Source organism: Berghia stephanieae, chromosome 4 (genome assembly GCF_034508935.2).
Source record: "Berghia stephanieae isolate SIO BIC M18660-M18661 chromosome 4, UCSD_Bste_1.3, whole genome shotgun sequence".
NCBI classification, from domain to species: Eukaryota; Metazoa; Mollusca; class Gastropoda; order Nudibranchia; family Aeolidiidae; genus Berghia; species Berghia stephanieae.
In genome coordinates, this window is record NC_088363.1 from 27,596,009 (window position 1) to 27,621,749 (window position 25,741).

General features: G+C 38.5%; 1 protein-coding gene across 1 annotated transcript in view; it reads left to right on the plus strand.

The window, feature by feature from the left end:
- LOC144970355 (uncharacterized) overlaps positions 1–25,741 on the plus strand; it is a 162,496-nt gene that overhangs the window by 43,217 nt on the left and 93,538 nt on the right. The window contains 1 exon segment of the mRNA XM_078909906.1: positions 8,346–8,630. Within this exon segment, the coding sequence (XP_078766032.1) occupies positions 8,346–8,630 (285 nt within the window).

Consider the following 25,741-nt stretch of genomic DNA (forward strand, 5'->3'; position numbering starts at 1 on the left):
CCATGGATTAACCATGCTCAATGCTCTTCACAATGTTTCATTTATGGAACCATATTTCCATTCCATACAAAACCAGTCGCCTGTTAGGCGTCCATTTTGTAATAACACTCTTACAACATAATATTATGTCAATGCTTGTGCCTGGTACTCATTCACGAGTAGGGTAATCCTTGTAAATTGCCTTACCCAAGGGCACATCTCGGGACCAGAATTTTCTACAATGACTGTCACCCATCGACCACTGATCATGCTCAGCATTGCTTGACTTTTGTGACAAGACCAGACACCATACCGCTGTGCCATTGCACCACACATTCAAACATAAATCCATACTTATGCGATGGATTACATTAAAATTTGTATTATTGAGTGATAAATTACATAGGACACCAGTTGAAAACATCCTCCAGTCTTTAAGATCCGGGTTATTCTGGGAATTCGATTGAATACAATCTCAATCATTTTAAACTTAATCATTATTCTGCCGACGTGTGAAAAAAAAACATTAAAAAATTTTAGCCTGAAAACTCGTGGTTCTAATATCGGTCGATAAAAATGACTCTAAAACTCGGGACTTCAAGGAAAGTGTTCGAATCGATATTTGAAGGACGAGTTTACTGGCCAAATTTTTTAAAAAATATTTCAGAGTACGGTAGTATTCATTAGACAAAATTATGGAAATCTCATTTTGCATTTTGTATCCTGCATATTATTGATTCATAGATTGGAATCGTTTATTGCCTCAATTAATGAATTAATACGACATACATGCTCCCCCTCTCTAAAAAAAAGTGCTCCCACAAACTATCATTTATTGCCATTTATTCATTTATTATCAATTATTTATCTATTTATTTAATTGTTTATCTATTAATTTATTCATTCATTCATACATTCATTCAAATTTTTAAAATGAAATATGGAAAATGACCAACACAAATTGCAAAAAAATCACCGATCTAACGTAGGACAGTTTTGTTGCTGTTGTTGTTGTTGTTGTTGTTGTTGTTATTGTTAGATTTATACTTTGTTTTAATTTTATAGAGCATTTAAGAAATTCCGGATTATTAATGCACTTTCAATGCTAGCACCAAATGACGCTATTAGTTTCATATGTAAATTGATTTTTTTCTCTCATTCTTTTTAACTTCTTTCACGTGCCTCTTAGAGTGATTTTGTTTTTCATCTTGCCTCTCGTTACTTGATTCCGTTTTATACGTGAGTGCTCGGTAATTAATTACTTAATAACTGTTAGCAAGCTATGTTGCCCGGTGTCGCTATTGCGTTATTATTTGTTGGATTTTTTTTTGGCCAGTAAGTTAAAATGTCAGGATAATATAATAAAGATGTCTTACTGTGTTGAATCGTTATATACGTTAAATTTTATTTGCTACTCATACATTTATAAGGGCTTCCAAAGGAGGAGGAGGATGAGGAGGAGGAGGAGGAGGAGGAGGAGGAGGAGGAGGAGAAGAAGAAGAAGAAGAAGAAGAAGAAGAAGAAGAAGAAGAAGAACAACAACAACAACAACAACAACAACAACAACAACAAAAATAACAATAACATGAAGAAGATGAAAAAGAAGGATGAGGAGTATTTTTACAAATCAGGAGAAAGAGGATGAAGAGGAGGAGGAGGAGGAAGAAGAAGAGGAAGAAGAAGAAGAAGAAGAAGAAGAAGAAGAAGAAGAAGAAGATGATGATGATGATGATGATGATGATGATGATGATGATGATGGTGATGATGATGAGGAGGAGTTGGGGGAGGAAAACAAGAAGAAGAAGAAGAGTTAGATTTATCGACAGACTGATATATATATATATATATATATATATATATATATATATATATATATTATATATATACATAGAAAGATAGAGATCGATATATAGATAGAACGATAGATAGACAAATAGATAGATAAGTAGATAGCTAGATAGATTGATAGATAGATAGTTAGATAGATATAGATATAGAGATAGAGAGAGAAAGAGAAAGAGGGAGAGAGAGAGAGAGAGAGAGAGAGAGAGAGAGAGAGAGAGAGAGAGAGAGAGAGAGAGAGAGAGAGAGAGAGAGAGAGAGAGATACAACTGAGGTCATTATTATTATCCGATTGCCCGTTTTTTTATCCTGAAACTGAATAAGGTCTATAGACTCGAATTATATTGCCATAATGTAATAAACTGATTAAGGCAATTGCATTGCCGTGTTGTCTGTTTAAAGAGAACTTGGCTATTCAAAATCATTATGGAGTTAAAGATATTAATTATAATAAGGTGATTTAATTCAAATGCCATGAAACAACAATTTACTAAGAAAATACATCGTCTACATTGACGTTTACAACAATGACAAGGCAGACAATATGGCATAGATAATGGTAAGAATGATATAGTACACATAACAAGTTATAGATAGGTATTTAATATGAAGTTGGCGGAAAAAACAAATTACGCGCTATCGTGGTAAACATGCGCTGGCATGCACCGCCACTGATCGCTTTGCGTTGTTGTCTATCTACTTGTGTGTCTCTCTACTGTCTTAGGGCCTAGGCTATCGACCCAATATATTATCGAACTATCGGCGAATTCCGCTCTATCAAAATCGCTTGGCACAGTGTTATACGACACCTCTCCTTCCCCTCTCTTTGCTGTGATCTGATTTGTCCTCTACACACACCTTTACTGTAGTGTGTATGTGTGTGGCTAAACATTATTTTATGGGTTCTGATGTCCTCTAATAATAAGTTTATTCTGTTGGCTTTAGTATTTTTTCCCGTTGTCTGAAAGGAAGCATTGAAAAGTTCAAGGGGATAATCAAATTGGTTCTTTCAAATGTCAACGTCTTTTGTGACTATCCGTAAATCATTAGATTCGGTCGTCAAACGGTGTAGCTTGTAACACAAATTAGTAACATGTACTTGTTTTGATGTCACTAAACTACTGAATAATTTGGAATAAATGACAACCAAGACGAGCTGTTGAAAATAAAGCGAACACCGTAAAATCACATTATCTTTTTTCTTAAGGTTCATCGTAGAATGTAATGTGAATAGCCACTAATTTAGGTGGACTTTCAAAGTGAGACGTTGCCTGTTGGAGATAGTTCATTGAGTGATTGGTATTTAATAGTTGGATGTATTGTATTTTTCGAATGCTGTGTCTACTCATGTGTCAGTCCCCATGCCTTTCGACAGAGACCAGCGACTTGAACGTGTAATTCAGGTAATGACTGTGTTTTCCTAGCTCATTTGGAGTCATGTCACCTTTAATTTTTACAACGCAGGGTTGGGAATAATGTTCTCTTGGGTATGATGAATTTTCATATTCTGATACATTCTACTTGTTTTTATCTTCATGTATTTTATATCATACCTCATGCAAATTAGTATCTTCGTCTTCTCTAACCCTTGAATATCTCCTGCTGTACCTACTAAAGACCATAAAGTTCATGACACATTGCTACTGCTATGTTGTAGGCCTATAACCATTTACCCTGTTACACAACTTTTCATCTTTTTGCCTTAAACCATGTAAAACACACTGTAATATCATAGTTTTAAAAATATTTGATTAATAAAAATAATCTTATCTTACTACAAACGACTGTAAACATAATTTATTTTAATTCGTATTTTCTCTCATTAATATTCTGGATATAACCACAGACCTCGTCAAGCAAAACTAACAGCGATATAACTCCGGCTCTTGGAAAAGCCCGAGTCGCAGCGTTTTTTTGTTCCTTTCAAATCTCAATGAAAAAATGTTGAGATATGATGACAATTTAGAGTAAAATTGAACTCCAGATCAAATGGATTAATGAGAATTGATTTCGTGATCTTGGGGTCAACATAATATAGGGATCTTAATATAGTACAGTATATACTTTACATATAAAACCCCCATGAAATGTAATGTTTCATCAATAACTATTATTCCTACTGCATTACACAAACATGACGATTTATCTACTACCATTCAATGGTTCTTGATGATTGTATTTTTATTGAACCACTTTAATGGATGTTGTAATTAAAAAGGATTTTGTTGTGACGTCCGTTTATATCGAAGAGAGAGAGAAAGTTATATATATATATATATATATATATATATATATATATAATATATATATATATATGTGTGTGTGTGTGTGTGTGTATATATAAAGAGAGAGAGAGAGAGAGAGAGAGAGAGAGAGAGAGAGAAAGAGAGAGAGAGAGAAAGAGAGAAGGGGAGAGGGAGGGGGAGAGAGAGAAGGGGAGATGGAGAGAGAGAGATAGAGAGAGAGAGAGAGAGAGGGGGGGGGAGAGAGAAGAAAATATTCAGATTTTGTTGTTGGTGTAATATGTTCTGCGACAAATTAAACCCAATAAAATATTACTCCTCGTTTTACACTGCAAGGAAATTCGATAACCTCACCGAGTTATACAATTGACTCTATCTTCTCATTTAATATAACGATCATGAAGACAATTGATAAGCATCCTAGCACACAACCATTCCCTCATTAGCATTATGAAGATGTCTACCCTCACTCCATATCTCTGCAATGACCGTACTCTTTTATAATCGTTCCATAAATAGATAGAGACCTTCATGTGTTTATACTATAATATGCGGGTAATACTAGGTAAATAATACACAGTTTACAGAATAGTCTGCACTATGCATCTAGATTTAGAGAAAAACAAAAATTAAAGATATCGTAACAAAATTGTTTAGGACAGAAACATTAAGAAACACGCCGGTTACCATAATTATATTATTTCCATAGAAACGTATACGAAACTATGGAACAAGTGCTCGTTGCATTAAAAAGTGAAAGTATTATTTTGAAAATGTGGACGGAATTCGAAATGAAAATACAACTTGCATTGCAACTTCCCGAAACTTTGAAAGTTAAAAAAAAACTTTTTAAAGCTGCTAGATCTATGTTAAATAATTTGACCGTTAAATGTACGATTGTTATTATCTATTATTCGATTCGAGATAAATGAAATTGCATAACTTCACCAGTGACAAGGAATGGAGCTGTCAAACTGATCAGTCACAAAGCCAACTGAACGTACACTGAACTGAAAATAACAAAGTAAAAGTGAGATAACTAATTGGTTTGGGATCTAAAGTTCAGTCAGTCATATTTTTTTTATTGGTGGGATAAGTAAATTTTTTTTCCATGATTAAAAGTGGTGTCTTTTAGATGCCAATATAAGTAGCGTGATGGATCAAGAGAAGGGTACCAATCCAAGTCCAAGTGCATCACCTCCTGTTCGAGACCACGATATTGAAGAGGAAGCTGTTGATGAAAATGAAATTAAAGTAATTAAAGTAAATGCTTCACCTAAAAATTCACAGACAACAGGATCTAGTGCAAGGCTTATCCGTTCTGCAAGAAGAAGTGTAGCTGCAACAAGAAATGTGCAGAAAGCAGAAGCTAGTGGTACAAGACCTACCGCCAGTGCCTGTAACTTTAACTTTAACAGTAACATTAACAAGTCTGCTAGGAGGAGTTTAGATGAATATTTTGATTTGCCAAATAGCTTTCAAATCCATCATGACTTTGTCAATATCAGTCCATTTAAAGATTCTCACAACTATTCCACACTTCAGGTCAGTTCATTGCAATTTTCTGTATTTGGTTCAATCCTCGTTTTTAAAACTTAAACCTCAATGATGAATGCATGCATGTCTGCTTATTATATTACCTGCGTATATATATATATGTAATATTTAATAATAATAATATATAATATAATATGCTCCTCGATCCTGCCTCTCATCTTGTTACTTTTTAAAATGGGAAGGCTCTAGATAATAATAATGTATTAGTGACTCAAAACCATTACAAGTTACATGTCTCTATGATTATACTAAATCCATAACTAACGTGTATGTAACAAATTGTTTTTTTAATAAAATGTTGTCTTCAACTTTATATAAGTGGTATTAAAGCCACAGGTGAATTTCAGGTGTTGATAAGGAAGGTCAATTTCATATAGTAGCCGGCAATTACTCAGTATTTGGCAAACTCATGAAATAAAAAGAAAGAAAGAAATGAGGAGAAAAATCCCAATCAAATATTTCCTCTGATTTTTAATAAGCCACAGCAAGCATTAAAAAAAATTGTATGTATCAGTATCAGAATCATTGAATAACCTATTTCATGTAATATGCTTCAACAGCCATGACGTCACTTCCCTCGTAACGACGCATGGTAACTTAGTAACTGGCTCTAAACTATTAGAACAATGGCGGACGCCCTTATGAAATATTTCTCAGATGAGCATAAAAGTGTATCCAGAGGACAAAAACATTATAAATATGATCATGTTTTGACTTTTATACATTCTGATCACATGACATATGAAAAGTTCTAGCCAGCTTGAAGAATAAACAGTAACGATTTTCTTTGTTTAGAACCACGCTGCTCGCCGTTGCTGGGCGACGTGACATCAAACTATTGAATCCAATTGACTGAAAGACGGAATAAGTTTGCAACAATATGAAACTTTTACCATAAATTTGATATGAGTTGTCAACAAACACTGGATCTTTAACATTCAAACACAACAATGGGTCTATTAGTGTTTAACACTGAGTAGTCTGTAGTACTCAAACATATGGTCCGATTGTTGACTGCTTAGTTGTATAAGATGAGGGATGTGTTGTCAATAATGCGGCTATGTGGTCTTGTGGTATGACACATGCTTTCGTATTGGAGGGTCCTGGGGTTGAGACTCGCTTGGCACATAGTTGAGTCCTTGGAAAAGGCTCTTTACTCACATTCTCTCACTGTATTCGGGTGTAAAATGAGTACTGGACTGTTAATAGCATTGTCTCTGTCAGAAACAATTGTAACATCACCAAGCAGGCGTCATGTCTCATTCTACTTGTTACATGTTGCTGTTGGTCAGGAACCCTTTGTAAACAAAAACTGTCATTGCTCTCTATGATATGTGGCCTTATATATGTATTAGCTAATGTGTTAAACGTGCATGTATGGAGTATGTGTGTGTGTGTGTATGAAGGGTATGTATGCGAAACATGTTTGATCAGTGTCTAATGCACGTGACACCTCACTCCAATATGTACCAATACCAGCAAGGCAATGATGACATGTTACTTAATTGTGTTAAAATCAAAGAAGTGATTATGGGTGGGGTGAGTATAGAGGCGTTAAGTGAGGAGTGGTAGGGATGAGGGACTGGATTGGTAGGTTAAAGACATTGCATGCTTAGTGCATAATCCACAATGGAATATACTGGCTCTGTCTTCTTAATATAATTACAATACCATACATAAAGGGGAGCATTATCCAACCTGCTATTGAATGAAACAAGACACACTTAAAGCTACACTTCATTATAATGGGACCTCACTGAATCAACTCACGTTTCCTTCCCACTCCTCAAATTTTTTCTTCATATTCTTTGTAGAATACCCAACACAGAAATCTTGAAAACACGGAAATTTTGAACAAACAGGCCCGGAACTGTAAGTTACTGGGATTATGAAGGGAGTGAAAGCAGATGGTTAGAGAGGGATACTACAAGTGCTCAGTGAAAACTAGAGAAACTGAAAATAGCTAAACACAAAAATTGATAAATCAAAACCAGTTCAAAATATTGTCATTATTTTGCCATCATTTATGTTTCCAAACTCTTGACAACCAGAAAACACTCACTGTTATACTTATCATATAACTACCACTAACTTGTAGTGGTTGCTAATCAAGATGATATTAGATAATATCCGATTCTAATTTAAAAAAAGCAAAAAACAACTCTTAATTGAGAATACTCAACTCAATAGCAGATATTTGCAATTTCCATTGCACTACTGCATATTTACAGAGAAACAAAATAAACACGCAACCATTTCTATCCTAGCATTGGACAACAGTCACACATTCATAGGATTACAACTTTTTTTTTCATGCAAAGTTAGCAAGTGAGCAAATCCTGCATAGTTGAGAAAAGGTTCACAAGGAAGTGTTGCCCTTTGACTTCACCTATTCAGTCAGCCTTTTATTGGAATGCGAGAGACATGAACCTCAATTGTAGATTTTGAACCTATTGAATTAGTATGTCGGAAGAAAATGCATGCCCCAAAAATAATACTCAGTCATAGAAAACAATAGGCAACTGACCCTAGATTTCTGTCCATTTTCCATGAAGCAACTACAAAAGATTCTAAAATTCCAATTCCAGTTATAAAAGTAGAGCGGAACCTGAATGATCAGTCTTGTCAATTAATTGAGAATTTCAAAACTGACAGTACATGGTTATGTTTCTTTGTTTTGTTTTCTCATCAATTTTTTTCTTTTTCTTTTTCTCTTTATATCAGAAATTAGAGCACTCTGTACTGAAAGACTCAGAAGATTACACCTTACGAGGCTCTGACGGAAATCCTGCTAAAATCCCCGCACGTATTCGGGAAATCATCACTAAGAATCTGTCCGCTGATGAAAGTATCCCATCATTTGGCATGACAACCACACCTTCACTTTCGACTCTACAGGAGGAAAATCGCCTCCTGTCACAGGAACTCAACCGTGTTGAAGATCTTTTGTCCTCATCTCGAGCAGAGAGGGATGAAATAGGCATTAAATACAATGCTCTCAGTGAACGGGTGAGTATTTTCTTTTAAAAGTATAAATAAACCTGTCTAAATCTAGGGCTAATTAAAAACCATTATAGAAATTGTTTGTGCGACTTATATGGTAATTTACTTATAACGGCATTGGCAAAGACAGTTTGAAATAAGGTGCTTTGGAAAATATTTTTTTATATGGAAAACTTTTTATCTGATTTTTAAAAATCTATTAAAAAAAATATTAATAGATTTAATAGATTTAAAAAATTAGTAAAAAAGTTTTTCACATGAAAAAATATTTTCCTTTCTTTTGTTTTCTTTTTCTTTGCAAATTGATAAGCTGACAGTCTGGCACTGAGATAAAAAGAACATTTGCAGAAATCGTCAGTTTGGAACAGTCATATGATGTCATATTTTTTTTTATCACAGTCTTATATTTATTTCCACATTTTCCTTATTCGCGTGAGCACTTAAAGGCATATGGTCTGATATGAATTGCCTGTATCAAATATGAGTTCTACAAGACAGTAGCCAAGAAATGAGATAAATATGTAAAACAATTCTGTTATTCAGCAGTTACAGCTGATTGATTTGCTAATGTATTCTTAAGTTTACGAAGTTTATCTCATTGCTTTGTGTAAGGTAACATGCAATGAACCATGAAATTAAAGTCATATTGGAAGGCTCACACTGTTCTGCCTCTGGGACAATAATTTTGTTGCAAATGACTAAACAACTTTTCTCATTTTGGCCAGATTACTTCTTACTTCATAAATCAATTAAAGATCCCCCCCCCCCCCCCACCCTTACACAACTTATCAGAGCCTTAAACTAAACTTAAGACCTCAAAGAAATCTCAAGTCTGTCTTTTTTTTTTCTAGATAGACTAATCGGTGTCATTTTAATCTGGCGAGTTTTGAATTTTAAATTTTCTGGTTAAAAGCAAAAGAAAGTGTTTGTCAGTATTTGGCAGAGTTCGTGAGATTAAAAAAATGACCTGACACTAATTGTTTTGACTCTAGCTTCAAATGGAGTTAGGCTGACTCGAATCATAATATTTATGGTCTTAGTTTTATTCATCTGTAATATTTGTTAAAATAAGTTTTAAAAAAACCCGTCCCCCTCACTAACCATAGAAAATGGTCACATTCGTTATGATGCATCCAAAAATTTTTCTCATTCATTCTGATTTCTTTTATATATCACAAAATTTAAATAATGGTTTTTATTATAGCTAAAAAAAACTTGACACTGTTATGTAGAGCCAAGACATTCTATATAGCTTCCCTATTTGAACCAGTCCTCTTTGTATTACTTCTTTGGTACTTTTAACTTCAAATCTACATTCGTCCCTCTATCATCTTCCATTTTACTGGCGTAAAAATGACCTAATGGTGTTGCATACACCGAGAACCCATAAAATAAAAAACAGTTTAAAAATAACAAACCAAAAAAAGTAATAAAAATAAACACAGAGAGAGAGAGAGAGAGAGAGAGAGAGAGAGAGAGAGAGAGAGAGAGAGAGAGAGAGAGAGAGAGAGAGAGAGAGAGGGGGAGCACAAATTAATGCTTATTTATGTATATTTCGTGATTTATTTATTTATATATTTTATAAGGTATGCATACAACTAACAGGGTGGTTTGGTGAGAAAATAAAACAGAAAGTTGTGAATTAAAGAGCGAAAGATCGGCAGTTCAATATTTACTAACAGTTACTAATTGAATGAGAGCGGGTTTGTCCTGGATAATTGAAAATATCAACGGTCTCATTGATTATGACTGGCTGGGAGAGAGAGAGAGAGAGAGAGAGAGAGAGAGAGAGAGAGAGAGAGAGAGAGAGAGAGAGAGAGAGAGAGAGAGAGAGAGAGAGAGGAGCACAGTGTAATGCTTGTTTTTATATATTTCGTTATTTATTTATATATATTTTCTATAATATGTGTGCCTTGTTAATCATTGAAGCGAGGCAAGTCTATTATCGATGGCTACTGCTGAAGCAAAGGGGTCACCACTCGTACAAACACACAATGTAAAAGTCAATGAAAGTGAAATACATCGTAAGAGATTCGTTCAGACGTACAATGAAATTTATTTGAGAATGCGTCACAGATCCCTGCCCACTATTGTATTATTTTATTCTTTTTTTTTTTTAATGGTGTAATCAACCAGTTCATTGTTCTCTGTTATTGTTAATAAAGTGATTTTCCTAAACTAATGGACCGTACACTCACGAAACCAAACTTGAAAGAAACATAGCCATTGCTCTCAAAGGAAAAATGAAATCAATCATTTATTATCTCTTTTGTTTTAAGTTTTTATTCAATGCAACATTTGGTGACATTTATATTATTGTTATAAACTGTCTCTGTCTCTCCCCCACCCCCCTCATATATATATATATATATATATATATATATATATATATATCTGTCTCTCTCTCTATCTCACTCTCTCTCTCTCTCTCTCTCTCTCTCTCTCTCTCACACACACACACACACACACACACACACACACTATTTCGCTAAAAATTAAAAAGAAAACAAAACTATTGGAAATCGAAGACGTTTTACTTGATATTGTTTGAGGGAAATGCAATATAGATTTGTGCATTGTAAAGGCTTTATTTATTCAATACTCTTTTTGGCAATGTGAATGTCAATACTCTAGCTCTTTTGTTAAAAAAAAATAAAAAATTACCATTTCTTTTTTTATTTTTTATTGTTTTTCGTTTTTTAAAATTTTCATTGTCTTTGAGTTTAATACCATGAGTTTATTGTCCTACAGAGGAATTTAGGATTTTCACTTTTGCTTACAAAGAAGTTAATTGCATACCGTTCCAGCCTCAATGAGCGATGAGTGCACGCCTGGGCATGCATGTGTGTTTCTGTTGGTTTATTGTAGTGGAATTAGAAGAGGACTCGAATTATTTTAATTTCTTCATTACTCATTATATGTTAAACATTAATTAAGTTGGGTTCTAAAATAAATACTATTCTTAAGTCTATTTAGTTAAAAAAAAAACAGGAAAAAAAAAAACGAAAGTGCCTGAAGCGGGGCTCGAATTCGGGTCATTTCGGGTCACAGTGCAATGCCTTAACCACTCGGCCACGTCGCCCCCCGCCCCCCCCCCACCCACCATTAGTTAAGGTTTAAAAAAAAATCTTATTTTTTTGTCATGCAAGTACAGCTCTCTTCAAATTTTGTTAAAGCTACAATCTATTATGATCCTCCTTCCCCCCCCCCCCCCCCCCCACCCCTTACCGCGTCCATCTAGCATTGATGCCGGTATGACAAAACTTTAGTTTAAGGTCGAAATCATTAGAATTCGATATTTAAGAAATTTGAAGGTTTAGAGTCAAAACCCACTCATCCGAAAGAAGCCATTTAGTTCAACTCAAATCGTATAAATTACAATTACTCATCCCAACAAAAATACCGTATTGAGACGATTGGTCATCTGTCAGGGGAATGCGTTTATCACCGATTCACTCCCTTTATTAAGTCCAACACAGCGATTACTATAATAAGGAAAACTTAGACGTAAACATTAAAATTTCTCATTTCTCAAGATATGATGGGTTCTACGAGTGTACGAAACTAACAAATCCCGCTAACTCGAGCGAATGCTTAGATGAGAGTCCAGTGTGTTTCCGTCCTTGTAATCATTATTTTGTCACCAATCAATGGACTCAATTAGGCATCAAATATGCATTCACTCAATACGGTTTCGGGGGTCCCGATAGCTTAGTTGGTAGAGCACTCGCTTCACACTCAAAGGGACCGAGATCGATCCAAGGTGCAGTCCGGTTTTTTTCTGACCCCCCTGTCCACCGAGCAGTGATTTTGGTAGCTGGGTCTGTTAGATCTGACGGAGAGTATTTTGCGATAAACTAGCATCCTATCCAAAGGGTAGTAAGTAATTCCTATTGTCCGTTTCACGCTATAGAAACCGGGATAAACTCCGGATCCATGGGCCTAATGGCTCTGAATGGACTACTATTATTTTTCAATACGGTTTCTGAAAGTTGATATGATTGGAAATGACAAAGATAAAGGTCTTCCCCCCCCCCCCCCGCCCCTTTTTTTTTTTTTTGGTAAGAAAAGCAAAATTATAATATTTATTAATAACATTGCAATGTGATAAGGAAGACCGGTCAGTGTTATATTCCAACACTTCTACTTACTCCTAACCTATCATTGGCGTCGCTTCAAAACATTTCCTTTTTAATTTTGTATTCTACACTATTCAGCCTACACTATATTATACACACTAAACTTACAGGTATATCGTAATATCCGCTTGACGTTATTATAATCGTGCTTTGTAGTAAGGTGGTCAGGGGAGTATTAGTGGTCAGGCGGTCATTTGTTGATTCAGGGGGTCCGTGTAATGTGTGCGGCCAATAGCATTGATCTTTAATCGATGGATAGTTCGATATTGGGTGACGATGCTTAGTACCACGGGAGGAGGAAGCAGACATTATCTGCAGGTATGCGCACTCTCGTGGAAACTTGACTTTTAATGCGAGTATGTCTATGCATCATGCATCATGTAGCCATTATGGGATACATTATTCGGAAATATGACCGACGTGTACATATATGCAGGTCTGACATGTTGAAATGGACACTATTTTGCGTCATTTTTTGACTTTTCCATTACAACAATGAGCCCATAAGGAATTGGGTTATCCGACCTTCAAATAGGTGCACGTCGGAAATGACCTTACTTACTAATTTATAATGTGAAAGTTATTATTAATATTTTTGTGATGAATATATTATAGCTAAAGTGAAAAATATATTTTTGTTGTTGTTTTGTTTTTCTTTCTCTCTTTCTTACTTTATTTTTTAAACTTTGTTTTTATATTTGGGGGAATGAAAGAGGGAGGGGGGGGGGGGGGGGGGGGGGGGAAGCGAGTGGTGGTATAGTTCGACCGCTCCCTACCAAATTAAAAAAGAAAATTGAATTAACAAATCTCCTTAACTTGTAAGACAAACTCTGCAGTGAAATTGAAATTGAAATCATAATTCTCATTAGTATTCAATCAGATTGTAGCTGCTTCACTTGGGCACTGCTGTTAGGAGCTCTATCTCGGTTAAAACATTCGAGACGTCTGTTCTTTTCTTCTTTTAAAATCTAATTAAAAGCGTTTAAAAATGGCTACCACCTTATGCAAGTTTATACTCATACATATTATATAATATTATATGGTATACAGACATCTTGATAAAATCTGGGTTACAAAATGGTATTGTTTGTCTGTTTGTGCGGATTACGACACTCGGCGCCGATCCCAACCTACACTTATAACTATGTACTAATACCCCTCCAGGAGAGCTTCTTTTTCACTCCCAACTTCAACAGGAGGCGACTACCGCCTGTATCGCTACCTTGATAGCATTGTCAACAAAAGTTCGATCATACGAAGCTGTCAATATCTTGACGAATATTTGGCTTGGTGGTTAGGAAACCTCTTGAACTCTCGAGATTCCCTGTCTTTTTTTTTTTTTTTCAATGCTAATACAATTTGATCATTTGTAGATGGATGGGTTTTGTGTTTGTGTGTATGTATGTATGCATGCATGCGTGTGTGTGTATATGTGTGTGCGTGTGCGCGTGTGTGTATGTGTGTTTGTTCGTGTGTTTATGTGTGTATACTTTTTTTTTTTGGGGGGGGGGGGGGGGGGGCATAGAAGACATTTTGATGCTGACTATTTGTTTTGTTTTGTTGTTTTTTTTTCGTCCCAAAACGTGATGAAGGTTACCGGTAATCAGGAGGTCTCAGGTTCGAACTCCAGTCAAGGCATGCTGATCTTCTCGGATATTTTTTTTTTTTCTTGTATTTTTCTTCCCCGCTTTCCCCTTTTCAGGTCTTTGTAATTGACCCCACTCAACCCCACAAAGCAAAATCAAACCTCTGAGATATTGTGGTGGGTCAGAACACTAGTCCATTGTTTGAATATTTCTTTCCTTGTCATTGTACTTGGTTTCACAATGTGTCGATGGTCTCACAGATATGACGGTAGTAAAAGTTAAAGTAATAGCACGATGTTTAAATTTTGAAAAAAAATATTTTCTTTTAACTCAATGAAAAAGTAACACTTTTTTTTTTTAACTCAATGAAAAAGTAACACTTTAATAAATTATCAAAATCAGATGTGGAAGATCAGCAGGGCTTTACAGCTAGTCGAAATCGATCCGTTTCTCTACTGGAGTCTATCGGTATCGCAAAGAATTTGCCGCCATATAAATTATTGGGCGCCGGCTACGCAAACTTTCTTGGGTGGATAGGGGGTTGAGGGGGAAAAATTCCATATGTAACGCAATCGTTTTTAACTCAGCTGTTGATTCTTAGTTATAATATACTGCTTCATGATAGTGTAATATTGTAAGAAATGCAATGTGCGCAAGATAAGACAACGAGCAAATACATGTTTTTTGTTTGTTTTTTATTTTAGATTGATTTCCAAAATGTAGGATTTTATCAAGTAAGGAAGCAAAATGGGATTGCCCTAAGTTGCGGCTGTGTTGTCTTGTGGTATGACACTCGCCTTCGGACCGATACGTCCAGGTTTAGGGTCCCCTCATTTTTGAGTCACTGGAAAAGGCTTTTTACTCACATTCTCTCGCCGCACTCAGATGTAAAATGAGTCCGGCCCGTTAACAACATTGTCTCTGTTGGAAAAAAATGTAATACGAATATTATCGCCCTATACGTGTCATGTCTCGTCCTACACGTTAAGTGTTGTGGCTATGAGCGCCTTTAGTGGAATTGCTCATTAAAAAAAAAAAATTCTACTCGTACGCCAGATTAATGGATACGAGATTGGGTGCGGATGATTGGGTGTGTGTGTGTATGACGGTTGCGGGTGGGGGGGGGGGGGGGGGGGAGAGTTACTATTTTATAGGTCTTCTGTGATGTAATGCACCCTTCGATCATATTCCAGCCAGTTTCATGATCGTCTAACACGCCCCAATGATTTGGCATGATCAGCAATTGACAGTACTGGCTGTTATGTCCGCATAACGTTCCTTTTACGGTCGTCGGACCGAGATAGCCCCTCGGGCCAGTTTATTGAGCAGGCTTACAACCGTAATACTGTCCTTTTCACAGAGAAAATATACCTACCAGACCAGTTAATTTGTTTGTTTTTACTGCCTCACTTTTGGGATGGGCTGCTGTCCTGCGTCGCTAATCCTTGAATTATTTTCCTAATGAAACTTGCTCGCCTTCAGGCGAGACCTTTGTGTTTATTGAGTTTTGAGTTTAGCGTCTTCCCAAGTCGTAAGCCGTATACTAGCTACATGTATCAATATTATAAACATGGAATAACTGCCATTTGTATGAGCGCGGCAATTGTCCAACGGAGAGAGGGTCGCGGAAATGTTTATAAAATGTAAGTAACCTTGGGTAGGTCACGCGAGGCAGAATTTGGCAGTATTGCTGATCCTATTGTATGTATATTCAATGGTGTTATACACAACATGCACATGACTACGGTTCTTCTATCTCTTTTATTGTCGTACTGTCTCATTTTGCCAGACGGGATCTGAGTTCTCAGTTGAGAGGTATTTTAGTGATTGCATTTATTTCAATTGAAACGTATATTATGGTCATCAACCTCAGTCAGTGTTAGTTACTTATGATGTCTGTGGTCCGATGACGGTAATGGCGTTTATTGTTCCTAGTGGGAATTTTGTCCTTTGAGTCTGTCACGATAAAAGACCGCGATAATGATGGCGTCAGTTGCAATACAGCGTCGCAAGGTAAACACTATGTCCAAAAATGAAAAGAAAAAAGGATGTCGATACCGGAACCCGAATACGGTTTATCCAGATGTGAATGCAATGCCTTATTCACTCACCATCTCGCTCTCTTAATCTGCAAAACATATTCCATGGTTGAAATACATGTAAAAGAGTTGCCAACGAAGAGATTTAGACTAACATAGTAATATTGCACACAGATAATTGTGTCTGTCTAACGATAACTTGACAGGGCGATACAGTACTCGCGGAAAGTCCATCACGCTTTTGGGAGGTAACGACTTATTATGTAGATAGAATTCGGTCACCTAGCTCCATCGTGCGGGTTGCAGATTATACTTGGACTCGGCGTGCCAGGATCTAGCGAGTGTACGTAAGGAAACAAAATGTGATTGCCTTAAGTTGCGGCCATAGATAACGGTAAGGGCTGCCTGAAGCCGGTGATCGTAAAATACTAACGAAAGAGTGAAAATGGAAAGGCTTCGTATGGGAACAAAACAGACAATGGACGTTTCGGGTACAAACCCTTCGTCAGCACAACAATACACAAATAAACGTGGAAAACAAATAAAATATAATGAAAAATAACTTGTATCGTCTGTACTCAATGGTGGTTGCAGTATGAATGAAATGTTAGCGTGGCGTGGGTAGAGGATAGGGTGCCCCAGGGGGGTGATCTAATTGATAAGCAAAGGTCAGCGTCAGGGAACCGAACTTTCCAGACTATAATGGAAGGTAAAAGACATATTGGAGTAGTAGTAGTAGTAGTAGTAGTAGTAGTAGTAGTAGTAGTAGTAGTAGTAGTAGTAGTAGTAGTAGTAGTAGTAGTAGTAGTAGTAGTAGAACACTGTAGTGGAACAGTAGGGGGCGGTGGAGGGGGCGAGGTGAAAGAGTCACGGCGGAGGTGGGGGGGGGGGGTGTTTGTTGGATGAGCGAAGGTCGAATCTTCGCGAAGGAACGATGCGATAGTAAAGTGGAATACACCGATAAATAGATAGATGGATAGACAGATAGATAGGTAGATAGACAGAAAAGATGGGAGAGAGAGAGAGAGAGAGAGAGAGAGAGAGAGAGAGAGAGGAGAGGAGAGAGAGAGAGAGACAGAGAGAGAGACAGAGAGAGAGAAAAAAAAAAAAGAGGGGGGGGGGGTGGGAGGGGGGTTGGTTTGAGGCGGACCGGTAGAGAGGGGGAATTAGAGAGAGAGGGGGGGAGGGAGAAAGAGACAGAGAGGGGGGGAACAAAGAAAGAAAGAGAGAGGGGGGACAAAGAAAGAAAGAAAGAAAGAGAGAGAGAGAGAGAGAGAGAGAGAGAGAGAGAGAGAGAGAGAGAGAGAGAGAGAGGAGAGAGAGAGAGAGGGAGAAAGAGAAAGGGGGGAGGGGAGGTGAGAGAGGGCGAGTAAACAGCCGAGTGATAGCTGGGTCTATATGTATATAAATGGATAAAAAAGTGTCAGCTTTCCAGACAAGATTTGGGACATCAGGCGGCCGTTTACTTGCACTGACCGTAATCTAGTCTATGTGATTACGTGCTCCCTGTGTGGGATTGCTTACGTTGGTGAGACCGGAAAGAGGCTGGGTGACAGATTCGTGCAGCACTTGCGTGACATATCGAACTGTGCAGACACAGCAGTGGCCAGACACTTCAATCTGCCAGACCACTGCGATGTACAGTGTGTGCGTGTGTGTGTGCTCAGTTTTTGCCATTCGGACACTTCCGCCCGTCGACGTAGGGAAACTCACCTGATCAAGTTGTTGGGAACGCTGACTCCACGCGGACTCAACACCAGGATTGACCACCACTAGATGTCAACGTCCCCCATATTCATCACCACTGCTGCTCTCACTTCTGCCACTACAGCTACTGCTGCTGCTACTACTACTACTTCTACTACTACTACTACTACTACTACTTCTACTACTACTACTACTACTACTACTACTACTTCTACTACTACTACTACTACCACTACTACTACTACCACTACTACTACTACCACTACTACTACTACCACTACTACTACTACCACTACTACTACTGTTCATACTACTAAAAGTACAACTCTACCTACCTACCTACCTACCTACCTATCTATCTATCTATCTATCTATCTATCTATCTATCTAGCTAGCTAGCTACCTATCTATCTACTGATTATCCACCGATTCATAGTCATCTACCTTCCTAGCTATCTCTCATTGTGTCCAATCATCCACTTTTTTATCCATTTATATACATATAGACCCAGCTATCACTCGGCTGTTTACTCGCCCTCTCTCACCTCCCCTCCCCCTTTCTCTCTCTCTCTCTCTCTCTCTCTCTCTCTCTCTCTCTCTCTCTTTCTTTCTTTCTTTCTTTGTCCCCCCTCTCTCTTTCTTTCTTTGTCCCCCCTCTCTCTCTCTTTCTCCCTCCCCCCTCTCTCTCTAATTCCCCTCTCTACCGGTCCGCCTCAAACCAACCCCCTCCCACCCCCCCCTTTTTTATATTTTTTATTTTTTTTTTCTCTCTCTCTGTCTCTCTCTCTCTCTCTCTCTCTCTCTCTCTTCTCTCTCTCTCTCTCTCTCTCTCTCCCTCTTTTCTGTCTATCTACCTATCTATCTGTCTATCCATCTATCTATTTATCGGTGTATTCCACTTTACTATCGCATCGTTCCTTCGCGAAGATTCGACCTTCGCTCATCCAACAAACACCCCCCCCCACCTCCGCCGTGCGTGTGTGGGGTTTGAACTCTTTTTGACCTTATTGGTACACACTCCGCCTGCAGGTGAGTAGCGGGCTCTACCGTGTTGAGCTATCCACGCACACAAAATATTCGTTTCAAACCCATAGCATTTCAGATCCCCTCTCACCCACTTCTTGAGATCGCCATTCTTCGCCACACGCGATAGTATTTTGAGCAGCAGTTAAGCTTAATAGCACATATACTATCTCATCAACAAACATATTAACATGAAACGATGAGACTATTGAGTAGCTACACTGTATGGGAATTTTATCAAATAGTGAGTGGAGCAGGCACTTATGTTGGTAACAAAAGAATTACCTAGTGAGTAGAAAGTGCACATAGCATAGAATACAAATAGTTTTTTTGTTTCGCGGCGTCGTTGTGGGTTTGACCTAGCACTCTATTGTGTACGACAACTCCCCGCATGTGTTAGAGGTGGCTCTAACGTGTGAGCTATCACTCGTTACTACCCAAAATCTCATCCCTCCCCTTCTACCATCCAAAGTTCTTCTCTCGTCCCTCTCTCTCCCCTACTTCTTGCCCCCCTCATCCCTTTTCTTTGTCCCCCTCTTCCTTTCCCCCCCCTCCCTAATACTTTGACCGGTAGCTTAAATACCCATTCTCACTCACCAACACTTATATAGAACGTTGAGAATTGAGTATGCTCGGTGTATGGGTGATTTTTCAATTCAAAAGTTGAGTGAGCGCCTCTTCGTTGGTAACACAAGATTGAAGTGTAGAACTGCCGAAGACAATTAGAGATAAATTCTTTTTTTCGCGTGCGGTGTGCGGTTTTGACCTCGATCTATTGGTACGACAACTCCCTGATGTGAGTGGGTGGTTACCCTGTGACTATCGCACGACCTCGAAATATTCGTATTCACCAAAGTCATTCTAGACCTCCCACCCACCTTGGATCGCCGACTCTTTCACTCCCACCATCGCAGTATTTGCCTACAGTTAAGCTTACTACATATTCTCATACACAAACATATAACATAGAACGATTAGACATTATATGCTCTGTATGTTGATTTTTTAATTCAGAAAAGTGAGTGGAGCAGGCACTTATGTTGGTAACAACAAGATATGAAGTGAGTAGAAAAGTGCCAGAAGACAATAGAGAATAAAATTTTTTTTTTTTTTTTTTCCGCGGCGGTGGTGGGGTTTGAACCTGCGACCTTATTGGTACGACAACTCCGCCTGGCAGGTGAGAGCGTGGCTCTACCGTGTGAGCTATCCACGAACACAAAAATATTCGTTTCAAACCCAAAGTCATTTCTAGATCCCTCTCTCACCCACTTCTTGAGATCGCCGATTCGTTCACCACCATCGCGAAGTAATTTTGACAGCAGTTAAGCTTAATAGCCAATATTCTCATCACAAACATATAACATAGAAACGATTGAGACATTGAGTATGCTCCGGTGTATGGGGTGAATTTTTAATTCAGAAAAGTGAGTGGAGCAGGCACTTATGTTGGTAACAACAAGATATGAAGTGAGTAGAAAAGTGCCAGAAGACAATAGAGAATAAAAATTTTTTTTTTCGCGGCGGTGGTGGGGTTTGAACCTGCGACCTTATTGGTACGACAACTCCGCCTGGCAGGTGAGAGCGTGGCTCTACCGTGTGAGCTATCCACGAACACAAAAATATTCGTTTCAAACCCAAAGTCATTTCTAGATCCCTCTCTCACCCACTTCTTGAGATCGCCGATTCGTTCACCACCATCGCGAAGTAATTTTGACCAGCAGTTAAGCTTAATAGCCAATATTCTCATCACAAACATATAACATAGAAACGATTGAGACATTGAGTATGCTCCGGTGTATGGGGTGAATTTTTAATTCAGAAAAGTGAGTGGAGCAGGCACTTATGTTGGTAACAACAAGATATGAAGTGAGTAGAAAAGTGCCAGAAGACAATAGAGAATAAAAATTTTTTTTTTTCGCGGCGGTGGTGGGGTTTGAACCTGCGACCTTATTGGTACGACAACTCCGCCTGGCAGGTGAGAGCGTGGCTCTACCGTGTGAGCTATCCACGAACACAAAAATATTCGTTTCAAACCAAAGTCATTTCTAGATCCCTCTCTCACCCACTTCTTGAGATCGCCGATTCGTTCACCACCATCGCGAAGTAATTTTGACCAGCAGTTAAGCTTAATAGCCAATATTCTCATCACAAACATATAACATAGAAACGATTGAGACATTGAGTATGCTCCGGTGTATGGGGTGAATTTTTAATTCAGAAAAGTGAGTGGAGCAGGCACTTATGTTGGTAACAACAAGATATGAAGTGAGTAGAAAAGTGCCAGAAGACAATAGAGAATAAAATTTTTTTTTTTCGCGGCGGTGGTGGGGTTTGAACCTGCGACCTATTGGTACGACAACTCCGCCTGGCAGGTGAGAGCGTGGCTCTACCGTGTGAGCTATCCACGAACACAAAAATATTCGTTTCAAACCAAAGTCATTTCTAGATCCTCTCTCACCCACTTCTTGAGATCGCCGATTCGTTCACCACCATCGCGAAGTAATTTTGACCAGCAGTTAAGCTTAATAGCCAATATTCTCATCACAAACATATAACATAGAAACGATTGAGACATTGAGTATGCTCCGGTGTATGGGGTGAATTTTTAATTCAGAAAAGTGAGTGGAGCAGGCACTTATGTTGGTAACAACAAGATATGAAGTGAGTAGAAAAGTGCCAGAAGACAATAGAGAATAAAATTTTTTTTTTTCGCGGCGGTGGTGGGGTTTGAACCTGCGACCTTATTGGTACGACAACTCCGCCTGGCAGGTGAGAGCGTGGCTCTACCGTGTGAGCTATCCACGAACACAAAAATATTCGTTTCAAACCCAAAGTCATTTCTAGATCCCTCTCTCACCCACTTCTTGAGATCGCCGATTCGTTCACCACCATCGCGAAGTAATTTTGACCAGCAGTTAAGCTTAATAGCCAATATTCTCATCACAAACATATAACATAGAAACGATTGAGACATTGAGTATGCTCCGGTGTATGGGGTGAATTTTTAATTCAGAAAAGTGAGTGGAGCAGGCACTTATGTTGGTAACAACAAGATATGAAGTGAGTAGAAAAGTGCCAGAAGACAATAGAGAATAAAATTTTTTTTTTCGCGGCGGTGGTGGGGTTTGAACCTGCGACCTTATTGGTACGACAACTCCGCTGGCAGGTGAGAGCGTGGCTCTACCGTGTGAGCTATCCACGAACACAAAAATATTCGTTTCAAACCCAAAGTCATTTCTAGATCCCTCTCTCACCCACTTCTTGAGATCGCCGATTCGTTCACCACCATCGCGAAGTAATTTTGACCAGCAGTTAAGCTTAATAGCCAATATTCTCATCACAAACATATAACATAGAAACGATTGAGACATTGAGTATGCTCCGGTGTATGGGGTGAATTTTTAATTCAGAAAAGTGAGTGGAGCAGGCACTTATGTTGGTAACAACAAGATATGAAGTGAGTAGAAAAGTGCCAGAAGACAATAGAGATAAAAATTTTTTTTTTCGCGGCGGTGGTGGGGTTTGAACCTGCGACCTTATTGGTACGACAACTCCGCCTGGCAGGTGAGAGCGTGGCTCTACCGTGTGAGCTATCCACGAACACAAAAATATTCGTTTCAAACCCAAAGTCATTTCTAGATCCCTCTCTCACCCACTTCTTGAGATCGCCGATTCGTTCACCACCATCGCGAAGTAATTTTGACCAGCAGTTAAGCTTAATAGCCAATATTCTCATCACAAACATATAACATAGAAACGATTGAGACATTGAGTATGCTCCGGTGTATGGGGTGAATTTTTAATTCAGAAAAGTGAGTGGAGCAGGCACTTATGTTGGTAACAACAAGATATGAAGTGAGTAGAAAAGTGCCAGAAGACAATAGAGAATAAAAATTTTTTTTTTTTTTCGCGGCGGTGGTGGGGTTTGAACCTGCGACCTTATTGGTACGACAACTCCGCCTGGCAGGTGAGAGCGTGGCTCTACCGTGTGAGCTATCCACGAACACAAAAATATTCGTTTCAAACCCAAAGTCATTTCTAGATCCCTCTCTCACCCACTTCTTGAGATCGCCGATTCGTTCACCACCATCGCGAAGTAATTTTGACCAGCAGTTAAGCTTAATAGCCAATATTCTCATCACAAACATATACATAGAAACGATTGAGACATTGAGTATGCCCCGGTGTATGGGGTGAATTTTTAATTCAGAAAAGTGAGTGGAGCAGGCACTTATGTTGGTAACAACAAGATATGAAGTGAGTAGAAAAGTGCCAGAAGACAATAGAGAATAAAAATTTTTTTTTCGCGGCGGTGGTGGGGTTTGAACCTGCGACCTTATTGGTACGACAACTCCGCCTGGCAGGTGAGAGCGTGGCTCTACCGTGTGAGCTATCCACGAACACAAAAATATTCGTTTCAAACCCAAAGTCATTTCTAGATCCTCTCTCACCCACTTCTTGAGATCGCCGATTCGTTCACCACCATCGCGAAGTAATTTTGACCAGCAGTTAAGCTTAATAGCAATATTCTCATCACAAACATATAACATAGAAACGATTGAGACATTGAGTATGCTCCGGTGTATGGGGTGAATTTTTAATTCAGAAAATGAGTGGAGCAGGCATTATGTTGGTAACAACAAGATATGAAGTGAGTAGAAAGTGCAGAAGACAATAGGAAAAATTTTCGATCTCAAGAAGTGGGTGAGAGAGGGATCTGAAATGACTTTGGGTTTGAAACGAATATTTTGTGTTCGTGGATAGCTCACACGTTAGAGCCACGCTCTCACCTGCCAGCGAGTTGTCGTACCAATAAGGTGCGGTTCAAACCCCACCACCGCGCGAAAAAAAATTTTTATTCTCTATTGTCTTCTGGCACTTTCTACTCACTTCATATCTTGTTGTTACAACTATAGTGCCTGTCCATCACTTTTCTGAATTAAAAATTCACCCATACACCGGAGCATACTCAATGTCTCAATCGTTCTATGTTATATGTTGTGATGAGAATATTGGCTATTAAGCTTAACTGATGGTCAAAATTACTTCGCGATGGTGGTGAACGAATCGGCGATCTCAAGAAGTGGGTGAGAGAGGGATCTAGAAATGACTTTGGGTTTGAAACGAATATTTTTGTGTTCGTGGATAGCTCACACGGTAGAGCCACGCTCTCACCTGCCAGGCGGAGTTGTCGTACCAATAAGGTCGCAGGTTCAAACCCCACCACCGCCGCGAAAAAAAAAATTTTATTCTCTATTGTCTTCTGGCACTTTTCTACTCACTTCATATCTTGTTGTTACCAACATAAGTGCCTGCTCCACTCACTTTTCTGAATTAAAAATTCACCCATACACCGGAGCATACTCAATGTCTCAATCGTTTCTATGTTATATGTTTGTGATGAGAATATTGGCTATTAAGCTTAACTGCTGGTCAAAATTACTTCGCGAGGGTGGTGAACGAACGGCGATCTCAAGAAGTGGGTGAGAGAGGGATCTAGAAATGACTTTGGGTTTGAAACGAATATTTTTGTGTTCGTGGATAGCTCACACGGTAGAGCCACGCTTCACCTGCCAGGCGGAGTTGTCCGTCCCAAAATAAGGTCGCAGGTTCAAACCCACCACCGCCGCGAAAAAAAAAAAAAAAATTTTTTTATTCTTATTGTCTTCTGGCACTTTTCTACTCACTTCATATCTTGTTGTTACCAACATAAGTGCCGGGCCTCCACCAATTTTCTGAATTAAAAATTCACCCCACCGGAGATACTAAATGTCTCAATCGTTTCTATGTTATATGTTTGTATGAGAATATTGGGCTATTAAGTTAACTGCTGGTAAAAAATTACTTCGCGATGGTGGCGAACGAATCGGCGTCTCAAGAAGTGGGTGAGAGAGGGATCTAGAAATGATTTGGGGGGTTTTTAAAAACGATATTTTTTTTGTTCGTGGGATAGCTCACACGGTAGAGCCACGTCTCACCTGCCAGGGGAGTTGTCGTACCAAAAAGGTCGCAGGTTCAAACCCCACCACCCCCGCGAAAAAAATTTTTTATTCTCTATTGTCTTTGGCACTTTTTACTCATTTTCATTTTGTTGTTACCAACATAAGTGCCTGCTCCACTCACTTTTCTGAATTAAAAATTCACCCCATACCACCGGGGCATACTCAATTCTCAATCGTTTCTATGTTTATGTTTGTGATGAGAATATTGGCTTTTAAAAGTTAACTGCTGGTCAAAATTACTTCGCGATGGTGGCGAACGAATCGGCGATCTCAAGAATGGGTGAGAGAGGGATCTAGAAATGACTTTGGGTTTGAAACGAATTTTTTGTGTTCGTGGATAGCTCACACGGTAGAGCCACGCTTCACCGGGCCAGGCGGATTTTGTCGTACCAATAAGGTGCAGGTTCAAACCCCCCCACCGCCGCAAAAAAAAAATTTTTATTCTCTATTGTCTTCTGGCACTTTTCTACTCACTTCATATTTTTGTTGTTCCAACATAGTCCTGCTCCACTCACTTTTCAAAATTAAAAATTACCCCAAAACCCGGAGATTAAATGCTAATCGTTTCTATTTTTAAATTTTGGATGGAATTTTGGTTTAAGTTAATGCGGGTCAAAATTA